At 34.7% G+C, this 23,899-nt stretch overlaps 1 protein-coding gene across 1 annotated transcript; it reads left to right on the top strand.

Annotated features, from left to right (window-relative positions):
- Window positions 1–688: 688 nt before the first annotated feature.
- On the top strand, window positions 689–4,990 carry PABPC5 (poly(A) binding protein cytoplasmic 5). The gene has a single exon (XM_089904297.1). It carries the CDS (start codon window positions 1,630–1,632, stop codon window positions 2,776–2,778), a length of 1,149 nt encoding a protein of 382 aa, XP_089760423.1. The 5' UTR covers window positions 689–1,629; the 3' UTR covers window positions 2,779–4,990.
- The last annotated feature ends 18,909 nt before the right edge of the window (window positions 4,991–23,899 follow it).

Here is a 23,899-nt window from a genome sequence, read left to right as displayed (position 1 = left end):
TTAATTGTGTAAAGTGCCTATATCTTAACGTGTTTATTTCATCTTCAAACATTATATATTTTGCATTGATTCTGCAGCTTTTACTCTTTAACTAAGATTTTGCAATTTGTGATTATGGAGGCAGCACATCTTCAACGTTTTCTGGCACTAAGTATCATTAAAAGTCATTTTATGGCTCTCCAATCATTAAAACCTTAGTATTACTGGAGCAGCGAAAAGAACTCTGCCTATTACCTGGGGATAATGCTACCATTATGTTGAAGTTCAACGGAGTAAAAATAAAGGCCAACTACAACATGGGCCTGTGTTTTATTTGACCCTGTGATCATTTAGCACTGGACTGGGAGTCCAGTACAGCTGTCAACTGACTTTCCAATGCACTCAGGAAAGTATGCAACCTATATGCTATTTCGAAACGATTTAGGGAATTTGTTTAAAAAAACAAAAAAATTATGAGAGTCCCTTCCGCCTAGGTCTTCACCTCCTTTGATTTTGGGGTCAGTAGCCTAAAGGTAATATTTTAAAATAATAAATAAAATTTCAAAAATAAGAAATGAAAAATCTAGAAACCATTTAAATCTTTTTCTTTCGTTCGTTCTTTTCTCTTTTTTTCTTTTTTCTTTTTTTTTTTTTTTTTTTAACATCTTGGCACACAGCAAGCGGGAAGTTACTTAGCACGGTTCCGGGTTTCCTTGCGCCCCGCCCGCTCGCCCTACCACAGCTAGAAGCTTTTAGTCCCTGGGTCGGTGTGTCCTGCAGGGCGCAATCCCTGTCCATCGGTCTGCGCTCTGCCCGCCCGCCGCGCATCTGCCCTTCTTTCCTGACTCCGCCCCGCATCTGTCCGGAACCTCCTCGCGTCTGAGCTGACCCAGTGCGCGTCTGCCAGTCAGTCCCTCCGGACCTGCCGCGAGTCTCAGGCTGCCGAAATCTCTGCGCGTCACTCGGTCCGTACCCAGTGGGCATCTTGGGTATCTGGGCGGTCTCCGGTCCCCCGCGCGTGTGTCTGTCTGTCTGTCTCTCTGTCCGATCCGCCGCCTGCAGGCTGCCTGCCCGGCCGCAGCGCACCAAGTGTCCAGTCTGCCCTTTCGCTGACGCTGAGTGTGTGCAGCGCGGCCTTAGTGAGCGCGAGCCCGCCTGAGACCGGCCAGGCAGCCGGCGGAGGAATACATGTTCGGCTCCTGCCCTTGTTGATATCATTTTAAGCCCACACGAGCTTGAGGCCTATATTTATGCAGAAAACGGGTCGTGAGGCCTCTGTCGGCAAGGCTAGGTGTGGGGAGCCAGCCAGCTGCTTGATGATTTCTTACAATTTAACGGGGAAAGGGACATTTCTTTCCTATTACTGGCTTTTGAAACTGATTTTAGATCTGAATGGGTGGAAATTCTAAGCCACCTTAGGGAGAACGGATTCGTTATTGGGGTGCTTTTTTGTCTGATGCATTTGTTCTGAGCCTGCTGACCAGCTGTTTCTGAACTTCATTTTCTCAGCCTCAACAGTGATTCTGAGTCTGCTTTTAGCTTCCTTCGCCTTCGCTTTTTTTCTGTTTGTGAACAGCTGCTTGGCCCATAGCTTAGAGAAAGCAACCTCTTTTTCTCTCCCAAGAAAGCCTCCTCCCTGTGCTCAGAGAGATGGGGAGTGGGGAGCCTAATCCTGCTGGCAAGAAAAAGAAGTACCTCAAGGCTGCCCTGTATGTGGGTGACTTGGACCCAGATGTCACCGAGGACATGTTATATAAAAAGTTCAGGCCTGCTGGCCCTCTTCGCTTCACCCGAATCTGCCGTGACCCGGTGACCCGCAGCCCCCTGGGCTATGGTTATGTTAACTTCCGCTTTCCTGCGGATGCTGAGTGGGCCTTGAACACCATGAATTTTGATTTGATTAACGGCAAACCTTTCCGCCTAATGTGGTCTCAGCCAGATGACCGCTTAAGAAAGTCTGGAGTTGGAAATATATTCATCAAAAACCTGGACAAATCCATAGACAATAGGGCCCTTTTTTATCTGTTTTCTGCTTTTGGGAGCATTCTCTCCTGCAAGGTAGTATGCGATGACAACGGCTCTAAGGGTTATGCCTATGTGCACTTTGACAGCCTGGCCGCTGCCAATAGGGCCATCTGGCACATGAATGGAGTGCGGCTCAACAACCGCCAGGTGTACGTTGGCCGATTCAAATTTCCGGAAGAGCGGGCAGCTGAAGTTAGAACTAGGGATAGAGCGACTTTCACCAATGTTTTCGTTAAAAACTTTGGAGATGACATGGATGACGACAAACTGAAGGAACTTTTCAGTGAATACGGGCCAACTGAGAGTGTTAAGGTAATAAGAGATGCCAGTGGGAAATCGAAAGGCTTTGGATTTGTGAGATACGAGACACACGAGGCTGCCCAAAAGGCTGTGTTAGACCTGCATGGAAAGTCCATCGATGGGAAAGTCCTCTATGTAGGGCGAGCACAGAAGAAAATTGAACGCCTGGCTGAGTTAAGGCGAAGATTTGAGCGGCTGAGATTAAAAGAAAAAAGTCGGCCTCCAGGGGTGCCTATCTATATTAAGAACCTAGATGAGACCATCGATGATGAAAAACTGAAGGAGGAATTTTCTTCCTTTGGATCAATTAGCCGGGCCAAAGTGATGGTGGAAGTGGGGCAAGGCAAAGGGTTTGGTGTTGTCTGCTTCTCCTCTTTTGAAGAGGCTACCAAAGCAGTAGATGAGATGAATGGTCGCATAGTGGGCTCCAAGCCTCTGCATGTCACGCTGGGCCAGGCCAGGCGCAGGTGGTGAGAATAAGAATGCTCAATTTGTTTCAGCCTTAAGCTGGTGCCTACTTAGTTTGGGCTACTTTGTGATAAGAGGTTATTTTATGTGAATTCACAGCTTTTTTTAAGTGAATACTTTCTTTTGAAAAAAAGTGAAACTAGAAAACCTTGTTCATTTTAGTGAAGAACATAATTTCTAATTGTAAAACTGTCATTTTGTACTATTTTTCGATATAATAGCCTTAGGAATATGTAGAATAAAATTTATTCCTCCACATGCTTTTTTGCTAAACCAGTCAAGTGAGGTAATGGAGTATATTTCCTTCCTTATTTCACTAATACTACTAAATTTATTTTCTCCTATGAAAGTATTCTCGAGATGGTCCTTACTTCTGAGTCTATCACAGTGAAAATTTCTAACTTGCTTTTTGAGAAATCAGTAGAGCAGGGGAAAGCGTATATGATCCAGTTAATATTTGTGTATAGGTTCACTTTAAATTATTATTTAAAATGAATATTCCTTTTAAAAGATGTGAGCTTTCTTTCTTCCTTTTATTTATTTATATATTTTTTCCTTTTTAATATATTGTGGTCATACCACAGACTTGATAGTGACTTTGACTAAGTTTTGAGAGTTTTCGTTATTAACTTCATGCCCAGAGAAAGAAGCATATTGGTATTTCCTCAATCAATACCTTAGAAAATTAATACTTTAAACATTGATTATTTAAATTCTAAGTTTCATCTTAAAAACCTTTTCTGAAAGCTTTGATATTTGAAGACAGTCTAAGGAGTATTCTTTTTTTTTTTTTTTGCGGTATGCAGGCCTCTCACTGTTGTGGCCTCTCCCGTTGTGGAGCACAGGCTCCGGACGTGCAGGCTCAGCGGCCATGGCTCACGGGCCCAGCCGCTCCGAGGCACGTGGGATCTTCCCGGACTGGGGCATGAACCCGTGTCCCCTGCATCAGCAGGCGGACTCTCAACCACTGCGCCACCAGGGAAGCCCTAAGGAGCATTCTTATCACTCATTTTTCTAAACTCCTTAGTAGGTATACATGGATCATGTTTAATCAACAAGAAAGGTGAATAACAGCACTGAATTGCCTTTGTCTATAAATAACTTTAGGATTAACTTCAGCCTCTGTTGTGTCAATATAGAAGGTAAACAATCCTGTAATGATGTGGAAAACTACTTTGAATAACATCTTCTATTGAACTTGTCATTATCTCTTATAAATTGTTGAATATATCAATAAGGTAATATTCACAGATGTTTCAAAGTTAAGGAAAAGGTCATCTCTCTTGATTAAGTCACATGCCTCCATCTATCATGTGAGAGCCCTTAATTGTTTTCTTTTTGTTTTCTTTTTGTCTAGCTGCTTGAAAGTTGCGACAAAATGTTCTGTTCTATATTGCAATTACATTATTTAGCCTGTAATTTCTATACTATGGACTTTCTGTGTTTCACTTTTAGTTCCCTCTTCTCCATATCCATCTACCTTCCATCCATATTACACTTGCTTTCATATTTTCTTTGGATTGCCTTTCTTTTAATATATGCCAGTTCGAATCGATTTGGGGATTAGAGAGATAAATACCTAATTTATGTAAAATTGAAATAATTACTTTTTAAAAATAGGATTCACTCATACCACAGATCCAACAGTTAGAAAATGTTTAACTCTATTCTCAGTTGGTTTTTATTTATATAGAAATCTTTGGTTTCATACATAATACAATATAAATATATAATTTTATTAACACTTTTGTTGGCTATTTGCCCATAAAATAATGAGAATAACCTGTTTCTATGTAATTGTTTATCTACAAATGACTTGTATATTCATTATCAAATATTTTCAAATGGAAATTACTGTTTTTATCGATTATAAACATAATACATGCTTCTTGTAAAATAATGTACAACAATGCAGAAACTTATAAAGAAGGAATTAAAATTCCCAGAGTTCAGAAATAACCACTATTAGTATTTTGTGTGTGCATTAATATTTTAAGTGTGTGCATATACTTTCATGCCTTTTCCCCTATGTATACACACACTGTTTTACAAAAAAAAAGAAAACATACTATATGTACTGTTTTTTTTATTTTAAACTAAAACATAATCATCTTTTCATATCAATAAATACCAATCTGTATCATCAATTAGTGACTGCATAGTATTCCATTGGGTGGATGTACTATAACTTACCTTAAGTAGTTCATTATTGAATGAGATTTACATGCTTTTCTATGTTTCTACATTTGTAAACAATGCTGTGATGAGCATCCTTGCTTAAAAACAGTATGAGTTATAGGAGCTTGATAAAAAATATCTAGAGCATGTAAAAGCTTAAATCTACTAGAAAAATAAAAATGCACATCATATTGATATATATGTATCTAAAATTTGAAAAGTTAATGATATATTCTTCATTTAAATACAAAAGAAAAAACTAACAGGATATAATTTTTCATATTTTATGAGTCTACTTGCTTTACATCATTGTGATCATTAAGATATATGAAAATGAAGCAACTTCAAATAAAATTTAAAATACTTACATTGGTAATTATTTACCATATGTATTCTCTATTCCTTTTCCCCCATTGCCAGTTTTCATTTAAATTTGTAAACCTGAAGTGTCAGTGTTAAGACCTTTACAAATGCTTTGATTCAGAATAAATCGCAAAAGATTTCTAGAAGGTAAAAATCCGCAAGTATAAACATTTAATACATTTTGGGAAATTATTTAAGAATTTAAATTATTACTGTTTTCAAAAAGCTAGTCAGTATAAAGAAAAGGATTAATTAAAATGTGGCTAAGTACAGATAAAACATACATGTTAGGACCCTGCAAATCAGTCAAAAGAACTCTGTAAATTCAGGTGGAAAATATAAATATAAGCAGGGGGAAAATATAAAGGAAAGGTAATCTCTATTTAAACACAAACACCTGGGTAGTTGTTCAATCTTGTACTTTTCATTTTTAGCTACATTTAATACACTTCTGATAATTAAGGCTTCCAAGGGGGAACAAAACAACTGAACAGCTTAAATCAGTGACAAAGCATTAAAATAGGTTATTATTCATTTTCTGGATGATTAGTAAAACTATACTATCAATGATCAAGTTAATAGTGGAGTGTTTAGTACTAAGGTTTTGTTTTTTGTTTTTCATACTCTTTTTTTCAACTTTTCAAGATAGTCACTTGTACAAGTTTCAAATGTGCCCAGGGAGAAGAAAATTAAGAACATTTTTTGTGTGTGTGATTGCAAGCATCATAGAAAAGGTTATTTGGGGAGGATTTTCTGTATAGGAAGTTTCAAGCATCCTGGTGCTTTTCTGGTTGAATCTATGGTTAAGGGGAAAAACAAGATGTTACATGTGTAAGTGATATTTTTAGCCAAGTGAAAAAAGTAAGAATTACTTTTTTCTTTAAGGGAATATTTAGGAACGGAGTGAATACCATCTTACCTATAAATAAATAGCCTAATTTAAGGGAATAGTTAGAAATGTATCAATAAATGACTGATTACAGATGATACAGGTGTTCCCAGTACCTATGACAAAACTTGGAATATAATTAGCATTCCATGATTACTTGCAGAATTAATGAGTTCATAACCTATGGATTATATCTCTCCACTTGTTTGCTTTCAAATTCTCTTTTCAGTATTTACAAGAGAAATGAATTATTACAGAATAAGCCATTTTTATTAAATCTCATCCTATGAAGAAATAATTAAGAACAGATTGGTTACATAGATTGGTGCTTTTAACAGTGTTACTGATGACACAGATTCATGCTTATACTGTTAAGGTGTTATCAGTGCTTTTACACTTATGCCCTCTTTTTTCTCAATGTTCAACACTTGATTGATGGGCCTACCTTAGACAGAGCTTCTAATAATTGGCATAACTTAGATAAAAGTCTATTTGTAGAGTAACACTTTTTAAATAAATTATTGGGATGGTGCTTCAAGACCAAGACTACTCCACAAGATCTTGCTCCTATATTGAACCAAGCAATGATGATCATCCCTGAGACACTACTGCTTGTGCATGTGAAATGAAATAATTCTTACATATTTCAGGTTGTTATTTACTTCCCATGAATTATAACCTAACAAATGGTTTCCTGGAGCCTTATAAAAGTTAATGTATCCCACTTGGCTCCAGGTGATCATGGTCAGTAGTTAGAAGTAATCTAGCTACCACTGGATATCTGAAAAGAGAGAGGCCTAACTCAACATACAAATACTGAGGATGTAATTCCCATGAAACTTTTTTTTTAAATTTTTATTGGAGTATAGTTGCTTTACAATGTTGTGTTAGTTTCTACCCTATGAAACTTTTAAAAACTAACTCCAAGTACTTTCACACTCAAAAGTCAGAGTCAGTTTTAACAGGTCTCCCATTTGGCACAAAAAAAAGATCAATGTTCTCACTAAATTTCTCATCAAAATTTGAGGCCTTCATAGTTTATTTAATTTTAAAAAATATTTAGTGCTTTAAAGAGACTGCAAGAAAAAGGACGAGTGCTGATATTGTATGGCATCACTGTCTCAGTCATCAGAGTAAATTAGTTTCTTTGTTTTAGAACTAATAGTAAGTAAAACACCAGATGTTGACATCTTTTGTATAATAAATAAGACTTCTATAATGTATAATAAATAATTTTACATTTTTTGAGATTGATTTGAAACTTCCAAAAGGGTAAATTATGCTTCTGAAAAATCAAGGACTTCTAAAATCAATATTTGGGGGGCATTTAAAAAGTAATTTTAAACTAATTTACACAGAATGGCAAGCGACTATTCCTTAAGTCACCACTCAGGATTTGAGGTAGACTAAATTCCTGTAAAGAACAAATGCAGAGAGGAATTTCCAAGCTCTTTTTCAGAGTTTCAGGAAGCCCAGCATATATACCTAATTGGTTTCATTGTACAAAAAAATATATAATACGTTAATGTCCCTAAATAAAGGAATAAATACCTTACTTTTTTTGTGATGAAGGGCAGCTTTATTACATTATGGCAAGGATGGTAACAAAAGAATGCAAGTCAAGATGAAGAATGTATTTCCCTGTTCACTGAGGAATTTTTAAAAAGGGGGATTTGTGAAATAATTCAAGAATAATTAAAAGAAGGAACATAGAGAAACAAAGAGTAATTTAAATGTTATAAATCTAACTGAATACTATAAAGACAGTAAAATTCTACCTAGTTTGATATCTGCTTTAGGGTGAAGCTTCATGAATTGTTTTCGTTCACTGCGTATGGGTATTCTTAACACTGATTTGACTACTACAGTAACACTAAACCTTTGGAATATTTCATTTCTAAGTGAATTTCTTAAATAATTATTGGTGCTGGTCTGCTCCTTTCTATTCTCTTACCCCCATCGCCTAATCTCAACTCCATCCTTCTTAGAACACTCAAGTTTATATAAGGTATTTCTGGTTTACATAGTTCGTCAAAACATCACCTCAAACACTTCTGTCAGATGTGCATGTATGTGATGTTGTACCATTTTGTTGAGATAAAGTTTCAGAACTTGTATGTCAAGCCACAGTAGATAGTGGAAAACATCTACTGTTTATATATGGACAAATGTATCTAGCTGAAGATATTCTTTTTAAAATAATGTAAATATCAGAACGACGCTAATTAAAACAACAAAGCTGTGGGGTCTGTTTGGAATTGTGGTTTCATAATGTATACATGGGCTGGAGCATCTGATTACCAAAGACTGAGTAATACATATTGCTAATGTGGGACAAATTTTGAGATATGAAAGCAACATTCCAAGCATAACAAGAGATAATGCTAAGAGAAACTGTCCAACTTTTCTGAACGGGCAGCATAGACAATGAATATTATCTCTGTGCAGCCTTTAGTTGTTATGTGGAGACACACCACAATAATGTGAACTCTCTCAGTTAAAGAGTAATATATAGGAAGATACAGTTTTCTGAAACTTCTATTATATTTTGATGTAAGTGAAACAAACTGTGAAAGAATGAAAAAAAGTATGAACTAAGTATGTCTCTTACTTTAGTCTCCAAGAGCAAAAGTTTCACTTTAAGCAGAATGATTTTCTTAGATCACTTGGTCATTTTAACTGTTTTTTATCTTTAGATTGTGAGAGATGCAGTTATGTAATCTATTTTATTGCTGAAAGACAAATGTATTTCCTCAATATATTCTATTTTTAAGATAATATATAAACCAGAAAATGGTGTCGCAATCTTTCCTCAACATCAAGTTTCACCATACAGATCATTTAAGCTGGATTTCTGATATAAGTAATTGCATGCTTGAAATTTTATCTCTAATCTGGGGCCAAGAATTTAGGGCTGTGAGAAATGTGTTTTAATTGGTCTTGGAGCATACTTTTTTAGAGTACTGTTTGGTAGAACTTTTCAAGTTTCTGGGTAAAATTGAAAAAGTTTTCAAGTATTTGAAACAATATGTAATCTGTCTCTAAAATTGGAATTAGGGCTCATTGAATAACTAAGAACACTATATTAAATGATTTTAGTCAGTATTAGGAATTCATCAGTAAAAGGGGAATTTCAGATAAATTGAGAACACATATTTTGAAATGCATAAAAAGTGAATTAATACTAGTGAATACATTGTTCTCAGGGAGAGAGTTCCCACAAAAATATTTAAAAGTAAAATTGGATACAAAAGGGCAAAAAAAATTCATGGAAATCTTTCACAACTACTCAGAGAGAGGAGCCACATTTCTCTGGTGACCGAGGCCCAAAGGAGCAACGGAAATATAGAGAAGGTGGAGAAAAGAGGAAAGATTTGGCCTTTAGAAATACGAACTTGTAGTGCCCCATGGAAACTTCATTAAGAAAAGTCAGGATTTAACACTTAAAATTCTCTCAAGAGATAAATTATTTCTTCCTTTCTTAATCTCACATACACTACTTAAAATCTCAGGACTTCCTGGAATTCTCATTAAGATATTCCAGCAATAATTTCTAACTTCCAACAACAATGACTCTGAAATGTGCTATAGTGTTTTGATTTTTTTAAGCTCCCTATGTTTTAGTGTTTGAACTCAGTTAGCTGTCCCAAGATTTACGCTTTCCAACATGCACTGGTAAATTTATAAATTTACTATGACACAAATGGTAGATCATTTGTATCAAAAATTCAAGGTTTGCTTGGTGATGGAGGCAGTAATAATTCTAGTAAAGTTAAAATCTTGTTGTTTATAGGGAAATTAGATGTGCTGATGGATGGATGGATGAATGAATATGTGCATACATACATAAATATATGCATAAACCATAATAAAGAAGGGATAAAAAGAGAAATAAGAACAAATGCATGGAACCCAGGAATAATGATGTATCCTCTGTCATATGGGTTCAAATTCAGAACCACAGACCTCCTACACCAAAAACAGTGCTTTGATTCCCAAGCAAGGCTGTGTTCCAAGGAAAGGTGATAGGACACATGATAACGGGTGGAAAGAGCCATAGGCAGGTTTGGTCCCTGTGGCAATTTACTCCAGTGAGATCTTTATAATGAACTGATATTTACCAGCATGCTGGCAGTGAAGTACTGGCCCACATGTAGTTAAAAATTCAGTATTGAAACTTGCTCAGTGCAAGTCGGCATTCTGTGTTTCTCAAAATTTGCTCCAGAGCGTCTCAGAATCACCTGGGGTGTTTGTTAAAATTGAGATTCCTGGGACTTGCCCTTGGCTTACTGAATCAAAACTGATATAGCAGTGATGAAGGTGGGGTGAACAACAGAAATCTACATTTTCTCATAGCTTCCAGGTGATTCTTATGCACACTTACAAAGATCTAGAACAAGAGTCAGCAAACTTTTTCTGTAAAGGACCAGATAATAATTTTTGCCTTTGTGGGATAAGAAGTAACATCAAGGATATTATCCAGGCACCTATACAACAAGAAAAATCAAATTTCTACACATTTTAAAATTGAAAAAAAATTCAAAATATAGTGATGATAATGATAAAAGAGCATTTTTGTGATACAATTCTAATGAGAAGAATTTGGGGGGTTACACTTTGCTAAATTAGGGTTCAAAGTTGGTTTTCTCAATTGTCAAATCAATTGTAAATGTGTTCATCTGTAAAAACCCTTTTAACTTATAGGCCATACAAAAACAAGTGGCGGCCCAAATTTGGCCTGTAAGTTATAATTTTCCAACCCCTGATCTAGAAACACTGGTCTAGAGATTTTAGCATAGAAAATATTTCCCAAGGTTAGCAAATTAAGATAACTGGAAAAAAACCCAAAAAACAACTTATCAACTTATATCATTCAATAAAATAAGTTAAAGATGAAATAAAGTTAAAAATAAAAACAAAAATAATAATAATCCATAAAAGTACTAGAACACAGTAGAAGTGATTATTTTTTTCCAAATTTCTGGATAGGGAAAAATTTCTCAACAAATGGTAGATGAAAGTATCCAAAACAATCCCGTTATAAAAAAGCATCCCATTTGAGTAGGAAAAATGTTATATACTGTATGTACAGTATATACTGTGTGTACATGTATGTGTTTATACTATGTATGTGTGTGTGTGTGTGTGTGTGTGTGTGTGTGTGTGTGTGTGTAAAGACTATACAATTACATCAAAACACTGAGTAATTTTCTTTGGTTATAAAATTATAGGTGATTATTGTCTTCTTCTTCTTTATTATTTTTTTCCTAAATAGTTTATAACTAAAATGTAGAATGTCTTTAATAAAGAAAAACGGTTTAAAAAATATAATTACAAAGATTTCATAATAGCTGAACATTTATCTCCTCAACCTCCAAGTCTGCTCCTTCTTGTATCTTCTCTATCTCAGTAAATGGCATCACCTTTCTTGCAGATTTTAGGCTAGAAACCTTGGAATTGTTCTTGACTCCTTTATTTTTCTCACATCTCACATCCAGTCAGTCAGGAAATTGTGATAGCTAAGCCTTGAAGGTATATTCAAAGTCTATGACATTATCACCTCTATTGCCAGCAAGTCAGTCCAAACCACCATCATCTCTCACTCAGATTACTTCAGCAGACTCCTAATAGAGCTCCCTGATCTCATCTTTTTCTTCCTACACTCTATTCTTCAAACAACTGGCAGGATTATTCCTTACAAAAATAAGTCAGATCATGTAATTTCCCTGCTCTCAATGTCCAATAGCAGTCCATCTCACACTCAGTGAAACTCAAAGTATTTACCATGACCTTACATCACTGATTGAATCTTTTATTCCTCTTCCCTTCTCTCATGACACTCCCACCACACTATCACTTCAGTATTCTCAGAAATATTAAGCACATTCCCATGTCAGTTCCTCTGGTCCTGTTCTGTCCCTTTGTCTGGAACTGTCTTTACCCAGGTATATGCATGGTTCATTCTACCCATTTAATCACGTCTCAGCTAAAATGTCACCAAATAAAAAAGACTTTTCCTCACCCCTCTATATAAAATTGCAAATCTTATTCCCTTCTAGAACTCTTTATTCCTCTTACTTAACAGAACTTATTTTTCTTCATAGCATTTAAAAATACCTGACATATTTTATGCTTATTTGCATTACTTTCCCCCACCCCACTACCACTACAATGTATTCTCCATGTAAGCAGGGATTTTGTTCATTGCTATCCCAGTGCCTAGAAGAGTGACTGATAGGTAATGATGGTAAATATTTATTTAATAAATAAGGGAATTCCCTGGCAGTCCAGTGGTTAAGACTCCACGCTTCCACTGCTGGGGGCCCAGATTCAAACCCTGCTTGGGGAAATAAGGTCCTGCAGGCTGCGTAGCACAGCCAAAAAAAAAAAAAGTAATAGACAAATTGCATGACATGATGAAATGTAACATGACAGGAAAGAGAGATTATTATATAATATTATGATATCATATCATCATAAAATGAAGCAGTATGCATTTTGCTAATGAGGAAACAATAACAGCAACATAAAACCTTCCCATGTAGGACAAAAAGGATACTGAAAGGAAATTCAACAAAATATTTATAGTAGAGATGAGGCTCCCTGAAAAGTGAGACGATGTGTAATATTTTTTTTTAGTTTTGTATTTTTTTTTGGATAGTTCAAATTTTATTTAATGAATAGATATGATTTTATAATGAATAAAATTGATGAACTTTAAAAATTCTTAAAATACAATGGAATAAATAAAAATTAAAGCTCAATAACTTTGTCTAGATTAACATTTTCCTTCTATATTTCTCTTAATGAAATGAAAATCTAAAGGCAACTAGAAACTGGAAATTATTCACACCAGTTGTGCCAGATCAATGGTTACAATTTTTATATAAAGAGATCACACAAATCAATACAAAAGTAGTTTACATGCGAAATATATCAACAGGCAACTATTTATTTTTAAAAAAAGAAATAACAACTGGATAGCAAACATATTATGTCCAAGGTAACTAGCCAAGAAAATGCAAATTTAATGAGACAACATTTTCACCTATCAAATTGTAAAACTTAAAAACTTAGTCAATGTTGGTGAACTTGTAGTTAAAACATGCACTTGATCAACTATTGCTGATCAAGGTTCAACTTTTTAGAGTTCTTTTGAAATTATTTTGGCAATTTGCTTTAATGTCCCTAAAGTTGTTCATAGCTTTTGGACACAAGTGATTACTATCTTAAAACCCATATATGTACAGTTCCCCATTAGAATGGAAAATTTCATTTTCAAACCCTCAATAAATATCTCTGTAGTAATCTTCATGCCTTATCACTCTCCTATGGCCTTAACAACACCCCACCCTCACAACACAACATAATCTCCAAGAAAAAAATGTGCATTATGTTGGCAAGGTTAACTATTGTATGCCAGAAAAACTCACTTTTCTTCAAATACGGCCCCCTCTTTTCTATCTGCTTTTCTCTAGTAGCTACATCTGCCACAGAGCTGAGATCATAGAAGGTGGGCAGTACCTATTTGTAAATCGAGTTGTAGAAAACACACATTCTGATCTCTTCTGACAAAGAAATGGTTTGTTTTCTATTGTTATAAATGCAGGATAAAATCCAGAAAGAAGGGAGAGACTCAAATGAAATTAGCCTCTGCCAAATCAGAACTCACAAATTTACGTTGATCTTACTCGTTTATGGTCGTGTCCAAAGATATGCTCAGGCCACCCAACATGGCTGTTCTCTTGCTCTCTGTACATCCCTTGCTCGACCAGTCCCTGCTTCACCTAAACCCTACTCACAAGACTGACATTCCCTCTCAATTACAGAGCCTAATCAGTAAATGCCTACATACTTGCCCCAGGCCCCAACTAGTGGTTGTTCTAAACTTTAGGCCAGAACATTTCTATTACCATAGCTTATCAAAGGGCGGTGAGGTGCTTGTTCCTTTGACAGTTTCCCTGGTAACCAATGAACCAACCTATAATCCACTATAACTGGTAATCCGTCCCCCACCCTCCACCCCATGCAATGCCTGCCATCTGCCACACATAGTGGCAGTGGCACTGGTATTGCTCCAGGACCTTGCTTCAGATGTGTAAGATTTCCCTATCCATTAAACCATTGTCAGGGCTGACTCCAGGCTCTTCTTCGTTCTTGAGGCTGGGCAAGTACAAGGCTTGCAGGCTTGCAGGGTGCAACCCAACACCAAATTACACAAATATCGATTTGATCATTTAGGCTAAATAAGCAAACTTTCCCACACTTGTGTGTTTGTGTGTGTGTATGTGCTTGTTTTTATGTGTTTGTGTGTTTGGGGAGAGGGAGAATTATCAGAGTTGTCCAGTTAAAGTAATTAAAATAATTGAACCAGTTATAAGAGTAGAGATAGTCTCCAATATTTTCTGAATTTTTTATACAGCTTCAGTATTTACTAACTCAGAACTGTAAGAACATAAAAATGAAAATTTGGGGGCTTCCCTGGTGGCGCAGTGGTTGAGAGTCCGCCTGCCGATGCAGGGGACACGGGTTCGTGCCCCGGTCCGGGAAGATCCCACATGCCGTGGAGCGGCTGGGCCTGTGAGCCATGGCTGCTGAGCCTACACGTCCGGAATCTGTTCTCCGCAATGGGAGAGGCCACAACAGTGAGAGGCCCGCATACCGCAAAAAAAAAAAAAAAAAAAAAGAAAGAAAATTTAAAGGATTTACTGAATTTGAAGTGTATTTGGAACAGAATAAAAGTGTTAAGGAAAGATCATTATTGAAAGAAATATTTGTGTTTTACCAGTTACAGAAGGAAACATAATATTCTATATAATTCCCCCAGGAAAAGAAATAGTATAGAGTTACTTAGGAATGCGGATGATGTAGATGTCAGCCTCAATAGGTATCTGTAGTCACTTGTAAAGTGAATTGTTTAACAACAGCAACTATTGCTAGATAAACAAAACAAGCATGTCATTAATCTAATTTCAGGAACGACAAGAACTGAGACAAATGGTTAGATTTGCTGCAAATTAAGCAAACTACTTTGGCAATTTTTTCATCTATTTAAATAAAAGTTTAGTACCTATTTAAAATGGAATCTAGTGGGTTTTTTTTCTTAATATATATTTCTCAATACTATATATAGTATTGGCAAACTTTTTTTTCTTTAATTGTGAAAAACACATTGTTTCCCTTTATATTAAAAAAAATAAAAAATAAAAAATAAAAGTTTTAGCTGTAATGGTTGTTGTTCTTACCACCAACCATGATAGTGTACGTAATCTTGCCTTCCAGGCCATTCATTCTCTCTTATTTGCCAGTATGTTTGACAACAAACACAGTGTATAATTAAACTCAGATTTTGTGTTAAGTTGTAACCTGAGGTGTTAGTCACAGTGCTTTTAACTCCTTGAACTTTTCTAAACTGTTACACTTTCCCTTATCTATGAAGAAAAGATTTGGGTCATTTAGGGGATGGGGAGATAATAACCACCCTTTAGCAAGTGAGGAACAGTATTCACAAAAATATGAGGATGGTCAGTAATATATATATATTTCTTCCCCAAGATTAAGCCTACATCTGTGAACATGATGTCTTTGGTACATGTTATATAATCTTCAGTTTCCCAACATAAGTATGGGTTATAAAGCTCCACTGCTTTAAAATTGTTCTGATAGGGAGAAGATGAGCAACTTTGTAAAATAATTTGCATATATATTCAAATCAATTTTTAAATATATACGCCTTTCCAAAAGTACTATCATCCTCCCTGAAATTAAATCCTTATACAGTAACATTTTCTTTTCCTGCACCTATTAGTGTTGGATTGGTGCCCAGACCAGAAAACCATTTTTGACTACCACCATTTCATCCTGAAGGAATTTGCAAACCCTGTCCTTAATGGCTACATAACTTCCCCCATAACACTGAATCATTCTGCATGGCTAAGGAAGCCCAGGGCAGCCTGAGGTTACTATGTAGTTATATTCCTGTTTGCCTCCAAAGATATCTACATAGACCACTAAATGGACTTCATGGAAATGTACAAATATGAAGAAGCCAGATTCTTTTTGAAAAGGATCAGCTATCTAAAATTAAGCAAATTTGGCATACACAGTATAACTGAGGAAAGGATAATTCAAAACAGTAAAAATAAAGTTAATAGTAGAAACACTTCTGAATTAGTAAAGAGTCCATAAATAATGAAATAAGTCATATACTTGATGATTTCAAACATAGACTGTTTCAGTAACTTAATTACTTTGGGAATCACTGCATTCCAAGTTAATTTTAATGTCTTTATTTTAACATCTTTATTGGAGTATAATTGCTTTACAATGGTTGTTAGTTTCTGCTGTACAACAAAGTGAATCAGCTATATATATACATATAGCCCCATATTTCCTCCCTCTTGTGTCTCCCTCCCACCCTCCCTATCCCACCTCTCTAGATGGTCACAGAGCACTAAGCTGATCTCCCTGTGCTATGTGGCTGCTTTCCACTAGCTATCTATTTTACATTTGGTAGTGTATATATAACCATGCCACTCTCTCACTTCGTCCCAGCTTACCCTTCCCCCTCCCCATGTCCTCAAGTCCATTCTGTACGTCTGCGTCTTTATTCCTGTCCTGCCCCTAGGTTCTTCAGAACCATTTTTTTTTTTAGATTCCATATATATGGGTTAGCATACAGTATTTGTTTTTCTCTTTCTGACTTACTTCACTTTGTATGACAGACTCTAGGTCCAACCACCTCACTACAAATAACTCAATTTCATTTCTTTTTATGTCTGAGTAATATTCCATTGTATATATGTGCCACATCATCTTTATCCATTCATCTGCCAATGGACAATTAGGTTATTTCCATGTCCTGGTGATTGTAAATAGAGCTGCAATAAACATTGTAGTACATGACTCTTTTCGAATTATGGTCTTCTCAGGGTATATCCTAGTAGTGAGATTGCTGGGTCCTATGGTAGTTCTGTTTTTAGTTTTTTAAGGAACCTCCATACTGTTCTCCATAGTGGCTGTATGAATTTACATTCCCACCAACAGTGCAAGAGGGTTCCCTTTTCTCCACACCATTTCCAGCATTTATTGTTTGTAGATTTTTTGATGATGATCATTCTGACTGGTGTGAAGTGATACCTCATTGTAGTCTTGATTTGCAATCCTCTAATGATTAGTGATGTTGAGCATTCTTTCATGTGTTTGTTGGCAACCTGTATGTCTTCTTTGGAGAAATGTCTGTTTAGGTCTTCTGTCCATTTTTGGATTGGGTTGTTTGTTTTTTTGATATTGAGTTGCATGAGATGTTAATGCTTTTAAAGATGTTCATTGTTTTTTTAAATCTGGAGTCAACTTTCTTAGCAGCAGCAGACGTCAAGAACACTGCTATAACAATTTATATTTAACAGTGTACCATATGTTTTAGGCAGTACAGTAAGCTATAAATAAATAGATAAATGATTACATATATAAATAAATAAAAGGAAAAATGACTAAAAATAAATACAACTATTATTATTTACAGAAGATGGAGTTTTGTTATGTTGGAAATCCAAATAAATCTGCGAATAAACTATTAACATGAAAACTAGATTTCTGTTGTGTACTGGATATAAGATCAATAAAATATTATGTCTTTCTATATACAAGCAAAAAATTATTTGTCTTTCTATATATAAGCCAAAATTAGAAATCTGAAAGGATACCATTTTATGTCAAACATACCAAAAATATCAAATAAGAAGAAAATAGCCAACAGAAAATTAGAAAAATTAGAAAACTTCATTGTGAGACATTAAAGGCTACCTAAATAAAGGAGATACACAATGTTCAAAAATTAGGAGACCTAGTATCTTAAAAAGATTAACTATACAAAATTGGTTTATAGATTAAATACCATCACAGTCAAATTTCCAACAGGTTTTTCTTGTGTTAAACTTGATAAGCTGATTCTAAAATTTGTATAGAAATTCTAAGGGCCAAGAAGGGTCAGGGTAATGTTAAAAAATAATAGCTCTATCAGATTCTAACACTATATAAACTTGTAATAATGACTATTGTTAAGTTTTAAAAATTAAGATGGTGAGTTAAGTATTAAGCCTGATAGATTAACAGAATAGAAAGCCAAGAAAAGTGCTTTCACACACTTAGAGAAAGACACTTGATTTATAATCAGAGGTTACACTGATGATATGAAGACATCTTTATCTATTTATCATTTATTTTTATTAAACAAATGGTTCTGGAACAATATACATGTGAAAAAATAATTGGACACCATTCACCATACCCAAATATTAATTCCAGGTAGATTAAATACCTACATTTGTAAGACAAAACAACAAAGCTTTTTAAAAGACAATGTTAGAGAATATCTTTATAACAGAAAAGGAAAATTTGATAAATTAAAATATATTAAATTTTAAAACTTATATTCATCAAAGGACATCAAAAAAAAGCATTAAAACATAAGCCATAGAGTGGTAGTAGACAGTCACAGTGCATGTAACCAACAATAAACAAGTCCTCAGAATATATAGTAAACCCCTACCTATTAGAAAAAAACACAGAATAAACAATGCCGATTTAAAAAAAAAGTTCAATATATTTGAATGGAACTTCACAAGAAGAAAATCAAAATGGACAATAACCATATGAAAAGTTGTTCAACCACATTAATCAACAAAATATAAATTAACATCACACTGAGAAACCACTGCACATCCATTAGTGATAAAATTTAAAATATCTAAATTTACTAATGGTTACTTTGGATGCTTAAATCCATTTTAGATTAAAACATTTAGGACATTATTAACAGAAGGGAATTTCTTTAATCCAATAAGGAATATATTTTTTAAAAGCTAGAAAAATATCATTCTTAATGGTGAAACATTGAAAGCTATCACTTTAAGATGTGGAAATTTGTATTATGCTGTTTAGGGTGTGAGCTCCTAAAACCACTTTTGAGAATAGTTTGTGTATACCTTATAAAACTGAAGACACTCATACCTTATGACCTAGCAATTCCATTCCTCATTATATATTAGGAAATGCATGCACATGTCCACAAGGATACAGCACTGTTCATAATAGCCCCAACAGGAAACAACCCAAATATCCATCAAAAAGTGTACAGTCATAGAATTATGATATATTCATACAAGCACCACACTATGAAGCAATGAAAATGAAGGAACTACAATCACACCCAATAAGAACTAATCTTATAAACATGATATTATAAAAAAGAGGTCAGTCTCAAGAGAACACATATATTCAAATTTTATAAAGTACAAAAACAGGTGATAATAACTATAGTATTCATGAATATGTGAGTAGGTAGCAAAACTATAAAGAAAACAAGTGATTTTCACACAAAAAAATATGGTAACATTTATCTCTAAGGGAGAGAGAAAACTTTGTGATCAAGAAGGTGCTCTATTTCTTGACCTGAGTGGTGGTTACAAGATGTTCACTTTGTAATAAAATGCTAAGCTATGCAAATATTTTATGGAGTTTCTTTATATATGTTATAATTAAAAATAAATGCGTTAAAAACAAACAAAAGTGTATTCGAGTATAATGTACCACCCAGATTCATTCTTAGCCAATAATCTCGCAACGTAATTGTTGGACTTTCATTTCTAAAAACATTTATAAAAGAATTCTAAAATCTAGAAAAATAATATATTATTTGAAAATACAGTATCAGGTCTTTGGTGCAAATAATTAGCTCCTCTCCTATAATATATTAAAACATATATAGAAATTACTTTGTAATTTTAAAAAAATCACTGATTGTAGACAGTTATTCCAACAGTGCAGTATGATATTCTCATCATTTATTAAATGGAAACATTTTATTAAACAAACATATTTTCAGAATCTTGTAAGTAATTATGTTACTGGGAAGTAATGTAGTAAGCTTGTAAACACAATGAACACAATGACTCCATGATCCAAGCACAGGTTCTAGATGTCCTCATCATCCAGGAGTTTTATGAAGTGGACATTTAGAGCACAAAGTAATAAATAATTTCGTTTCATAACGTAAGCACTGATGGTTAAAACAGAAATCCACAAAGAAGATAAAGTAATTAGATGCCTAGTATTGGTAACAGAGGGCTTTGATTGTCAGAAAATGTTTATTTCCTAATCGAGTCATCAGAGTCACCCATGGTAATATGGAAGCCATTACTTTATATCCATGTTCAAAGCAGTTAGAACAGGGTGGCATTAAAGAGTTTGAATAGATCTGGCCCATTTTAACTTCCATGTTTCAGTATATATATATATATATATATATATATATATACATATCTCACCAAGATTCACATAGGCCTTAAATAGCGGCAGTGTATCTTTTTCTAGTCATCGGTTCTAAAAAAACAGGCACTTACTGATTAGAAAGGACCAGTGAAGGGCAATGTAGCGTCACTGCCAGAAGCGATCTATTCAGATTAGGGTTATGGGATACCTTTGTAAAGTTTACATGGAAGAATTCGTGATATCTGGAACAGTTACAGAGAACTTCAATTTCCACTGATGTCAATTGAGCGCCTAATTCACTTAAAATAGATAAAAGAATCAAATCTAGAATCCTGATTGAAGTATATTATACCGTCAAAGAGATTGAGAATTTAGCTGTAGTTTCTTATGCTCATGAAAGTAATGTCAATGTTACTATCAGCTTAGATTTCTTCTTTAGGTCTCATGTTGGACCTGAGTAGGATCAAATTAAGACAGGATATGTTTCCAGTGTCATTTTAAACTCTAAATCTACCTACGATGTACAGTGAGCATTGCTGGTAATGTGGTAAAAAGTATCCCATACTGGCAAAGTTAGCACAGTCTAATCTGATTATACAAAAATGGAGTAAAGATGCTCTTTTTTACTTTTACCCCTAGGTATATAGATGCCATCTTCTCTTCCACAAAGGAATCAGCAGATAAGTTTACTGAGCTTGCAAGGAAAATAGTGCTATTTGAAAGATTCCATGATATTCAATTTCATAAATGATTTTTGATATAGGTATTATACTTTCCCAGTTATTTTCTGAATTAATTAAAAATAAAAATAATTAATAGCTACATTTATGTAATATCTATTACGTGATAGATGATCTTAGGTTTTTTATATACAATATTAAGTATTGTAGCCTCATTCTGTATACACTCTGCTCATCTTTAAGCTCACCTGCACTGATAGTAGCAACTTCCTTCTTCAAATACAGGCAGCCCTCTGCTTCTCTGCCTCAGAGCTTTCTCCTGTAGGTCAGGAGCTTGCTCAGCATGAAGGCAGGGCAGCACCAAGGGCAGGGGATTTAATTCTCACAAAATAATTCTCAGGAATGAAAGATGGGAATAAGTGAATGAAGACCCCAGCTTTTTTGTCCTTCAGCAGGGCATTTCAGAGGCATGTTCTGCACAATATCTCAGAGGATGACCAGCAGGACTGGGCATCAGTTGTCCACATTAGCAATCCGCACATCAACACACCCCTAATTGACTTCCTTCCTTCTCTCACTTTCTCTACTCTCTCTTGTGCTTCCTGGAATCATCTTCTAAATAAGTACCCCAGACATTGTCTAAAGGACTACTTTGTGGGGAACTCAAAGAAAGACAGAAATAAACCTAATATCTTGATTTTAAAAACTGAGAAACAGAAAATCCATATAACTTGCCTGCAGTTGCAAAGCTAGAACAGGGCTGAATCTAGGATTTGAACCTATGTTATTCTGGTTACATAATCTACATTCATTCATTCCATTATGTTATATTATATTCTATGTTTGGGATTTGATTAAAAATAGTTTCACCATATTGTTCCCAAACCTATTTATATGCAACCATTTCTTTATTTTTTTTAACATCTTTATTGGAGTATATTTGCTTTACAATGTTGTGTTAGTTTCTGCTGTGTAACAAAGTGAATCAGCTATGTGTATACACATATCACCATATCCCCCTCCTCTTGCATCTCCCTCCCACCCTCCCTATCCCACCCCTCTGGGTGGTCACACAGCACCGAGCTGATCTCCCTGTGTGATGCAACTGCTTCCCACTAGCTATCTATTTTACATTTCATAGTGTATATATGTCAATTCTACTCTCTCACTTCATCCCAGCTTACCTTTCCCCCTCCCCGTGTCCTCAAGTCCATTCTCTATGTCTGCGTCTTTATTCCTGTCCTTCCCCTAGGTTCATCAGAACCATTTTTTCTTTTAGATTCCATATATATATTTATATATTTTTTATATATTTTTTTCTCTTTCTGACTTACTTCACTCTGTATGACAGATTCTAGGTCCATCCACCTCACTACAAATAACTCAATTTCATTTCTTTTCATGGTGGAATGATATTCCATTGTATATGTGTGTCACATCTTCTTTATCCATTCATCTGTCCATGGACACTTAGGCAACCACTTCTTTATGTTTGCCTATTTGGACATATAAAATTGCAAAGTAGAATGGGGAATACTTGTATGGTGTGCCAGAAAACAATGCCATGTTGTTATTGTACAGGATTTGTATACTATTATAAAAGCAAAGTCTAGAAAGATTTATAATTAATGATTCTCCATCTTTATGCTATTTGTTGCTAATAAATCTATATTACTACTATTATAGTAAAATTAATGGAACATATTAGCAAAAAGAAGCCCTGTTCAATTATCACAATATGTAATCCTAAGCATAGAGCTTCAATCATGGAAAAGAGAAAAATTTAAATTGAATAAGGAATGTTGAATTCTTCCTTTATGTTCCTTAAATTTCTTAAATATCATACTTGAGAGTTACTTTGAGAACACTAGTAAGACTACTATCATCTAAAATAGTATTTTAAAAAAGTAACACTTCTGGATGGCTTGTAAAGATCTTGAAAGTATTAACTCTGTCCTAACAAATAAAATGTTGAACAAATTGAAAACTCAACAACTCTTCTTAGATCTTTCAGGAAAGTGAAGTTACAAAGCAAACTTCTGCCCCCCAAATTGTAGATACAGACAGGTAGATACAGGGAATCACAACTTACCTGAACAGAAACCCACAAGCAGAAATCTCTGCAAGGACCTGTACCAGGGTAGGAAAAAAACAAACTGTAATTGATAAATCACTGGAGGCTCAGTGTGGATAAAAACTTTTGCACTGCATTACTAAAGGTCTATTTACTGCAGTTTCTTTTTCCCTGTACATTATGTCTGCCATTCAAAAAAAAATTACAAGGCATACTAAAAAACAAAAAACAATTGAAGCCACAGAACAACCATCAAGATCAGAGTCATATATGGCAGGAATGTTGGAATTATCATACCAGAAATTTAAAAAAAAACTATGATTAATAAACTAAGGGCTAGAGAAACAAAGAATGACTCAGACAAACAAAAATAGAGAGAATTCGTTACCAATAGACATATATTGCAAGAACTAATAAAAGGATATCTTCAGAGAAGTAAAATAATATAGTTCAGAAACCTGGATCTAGATTATGAAGAAAGGAAAAATCACTGGACAAAGCATAATTGAAATAAATAAAATAGTTTTCATTTTTCTTTTTAAAATTAATCTAACAGATAACAGTTTGTAACAGCTACAAATGTATTTGAGTATATATATATATATATATGTTTATGTATAAAGGAAATGAATGACAGCAATGATAAAAGGGACAGGATTGAAAAATTAATAC

The sequence above is a fragment of the Delphinapterus leucas genome, chromosome X, assembly GCF_059928025.1.
Source record: "Delphinapterus leucas isolate spDelLeu-1000000601 "Yukka" chromosome X, BTC_Dleu_Yukka2, whole genome shotgun sequence".
NCBI classification, from domain to species: Eukaryota; Metazoa; Chordata; class Mammalia; order Artiodactyla; family Monodontidae; genus Delphinapterus; species Delphinapterus leucas.
This window is presented reverse-complemented; position numbering and strand designations above follow the sequence as displayed.

Excerpts from the sequence above, each read along its gene's own strand:
- PABPC5 (XM_089904297.1), top strand. The coding sequence starts at position 1,630 with ATGGGGAGTGGGGAGCCTAATCCTGCTGGCAAGAAAAAGAAGTACCTC.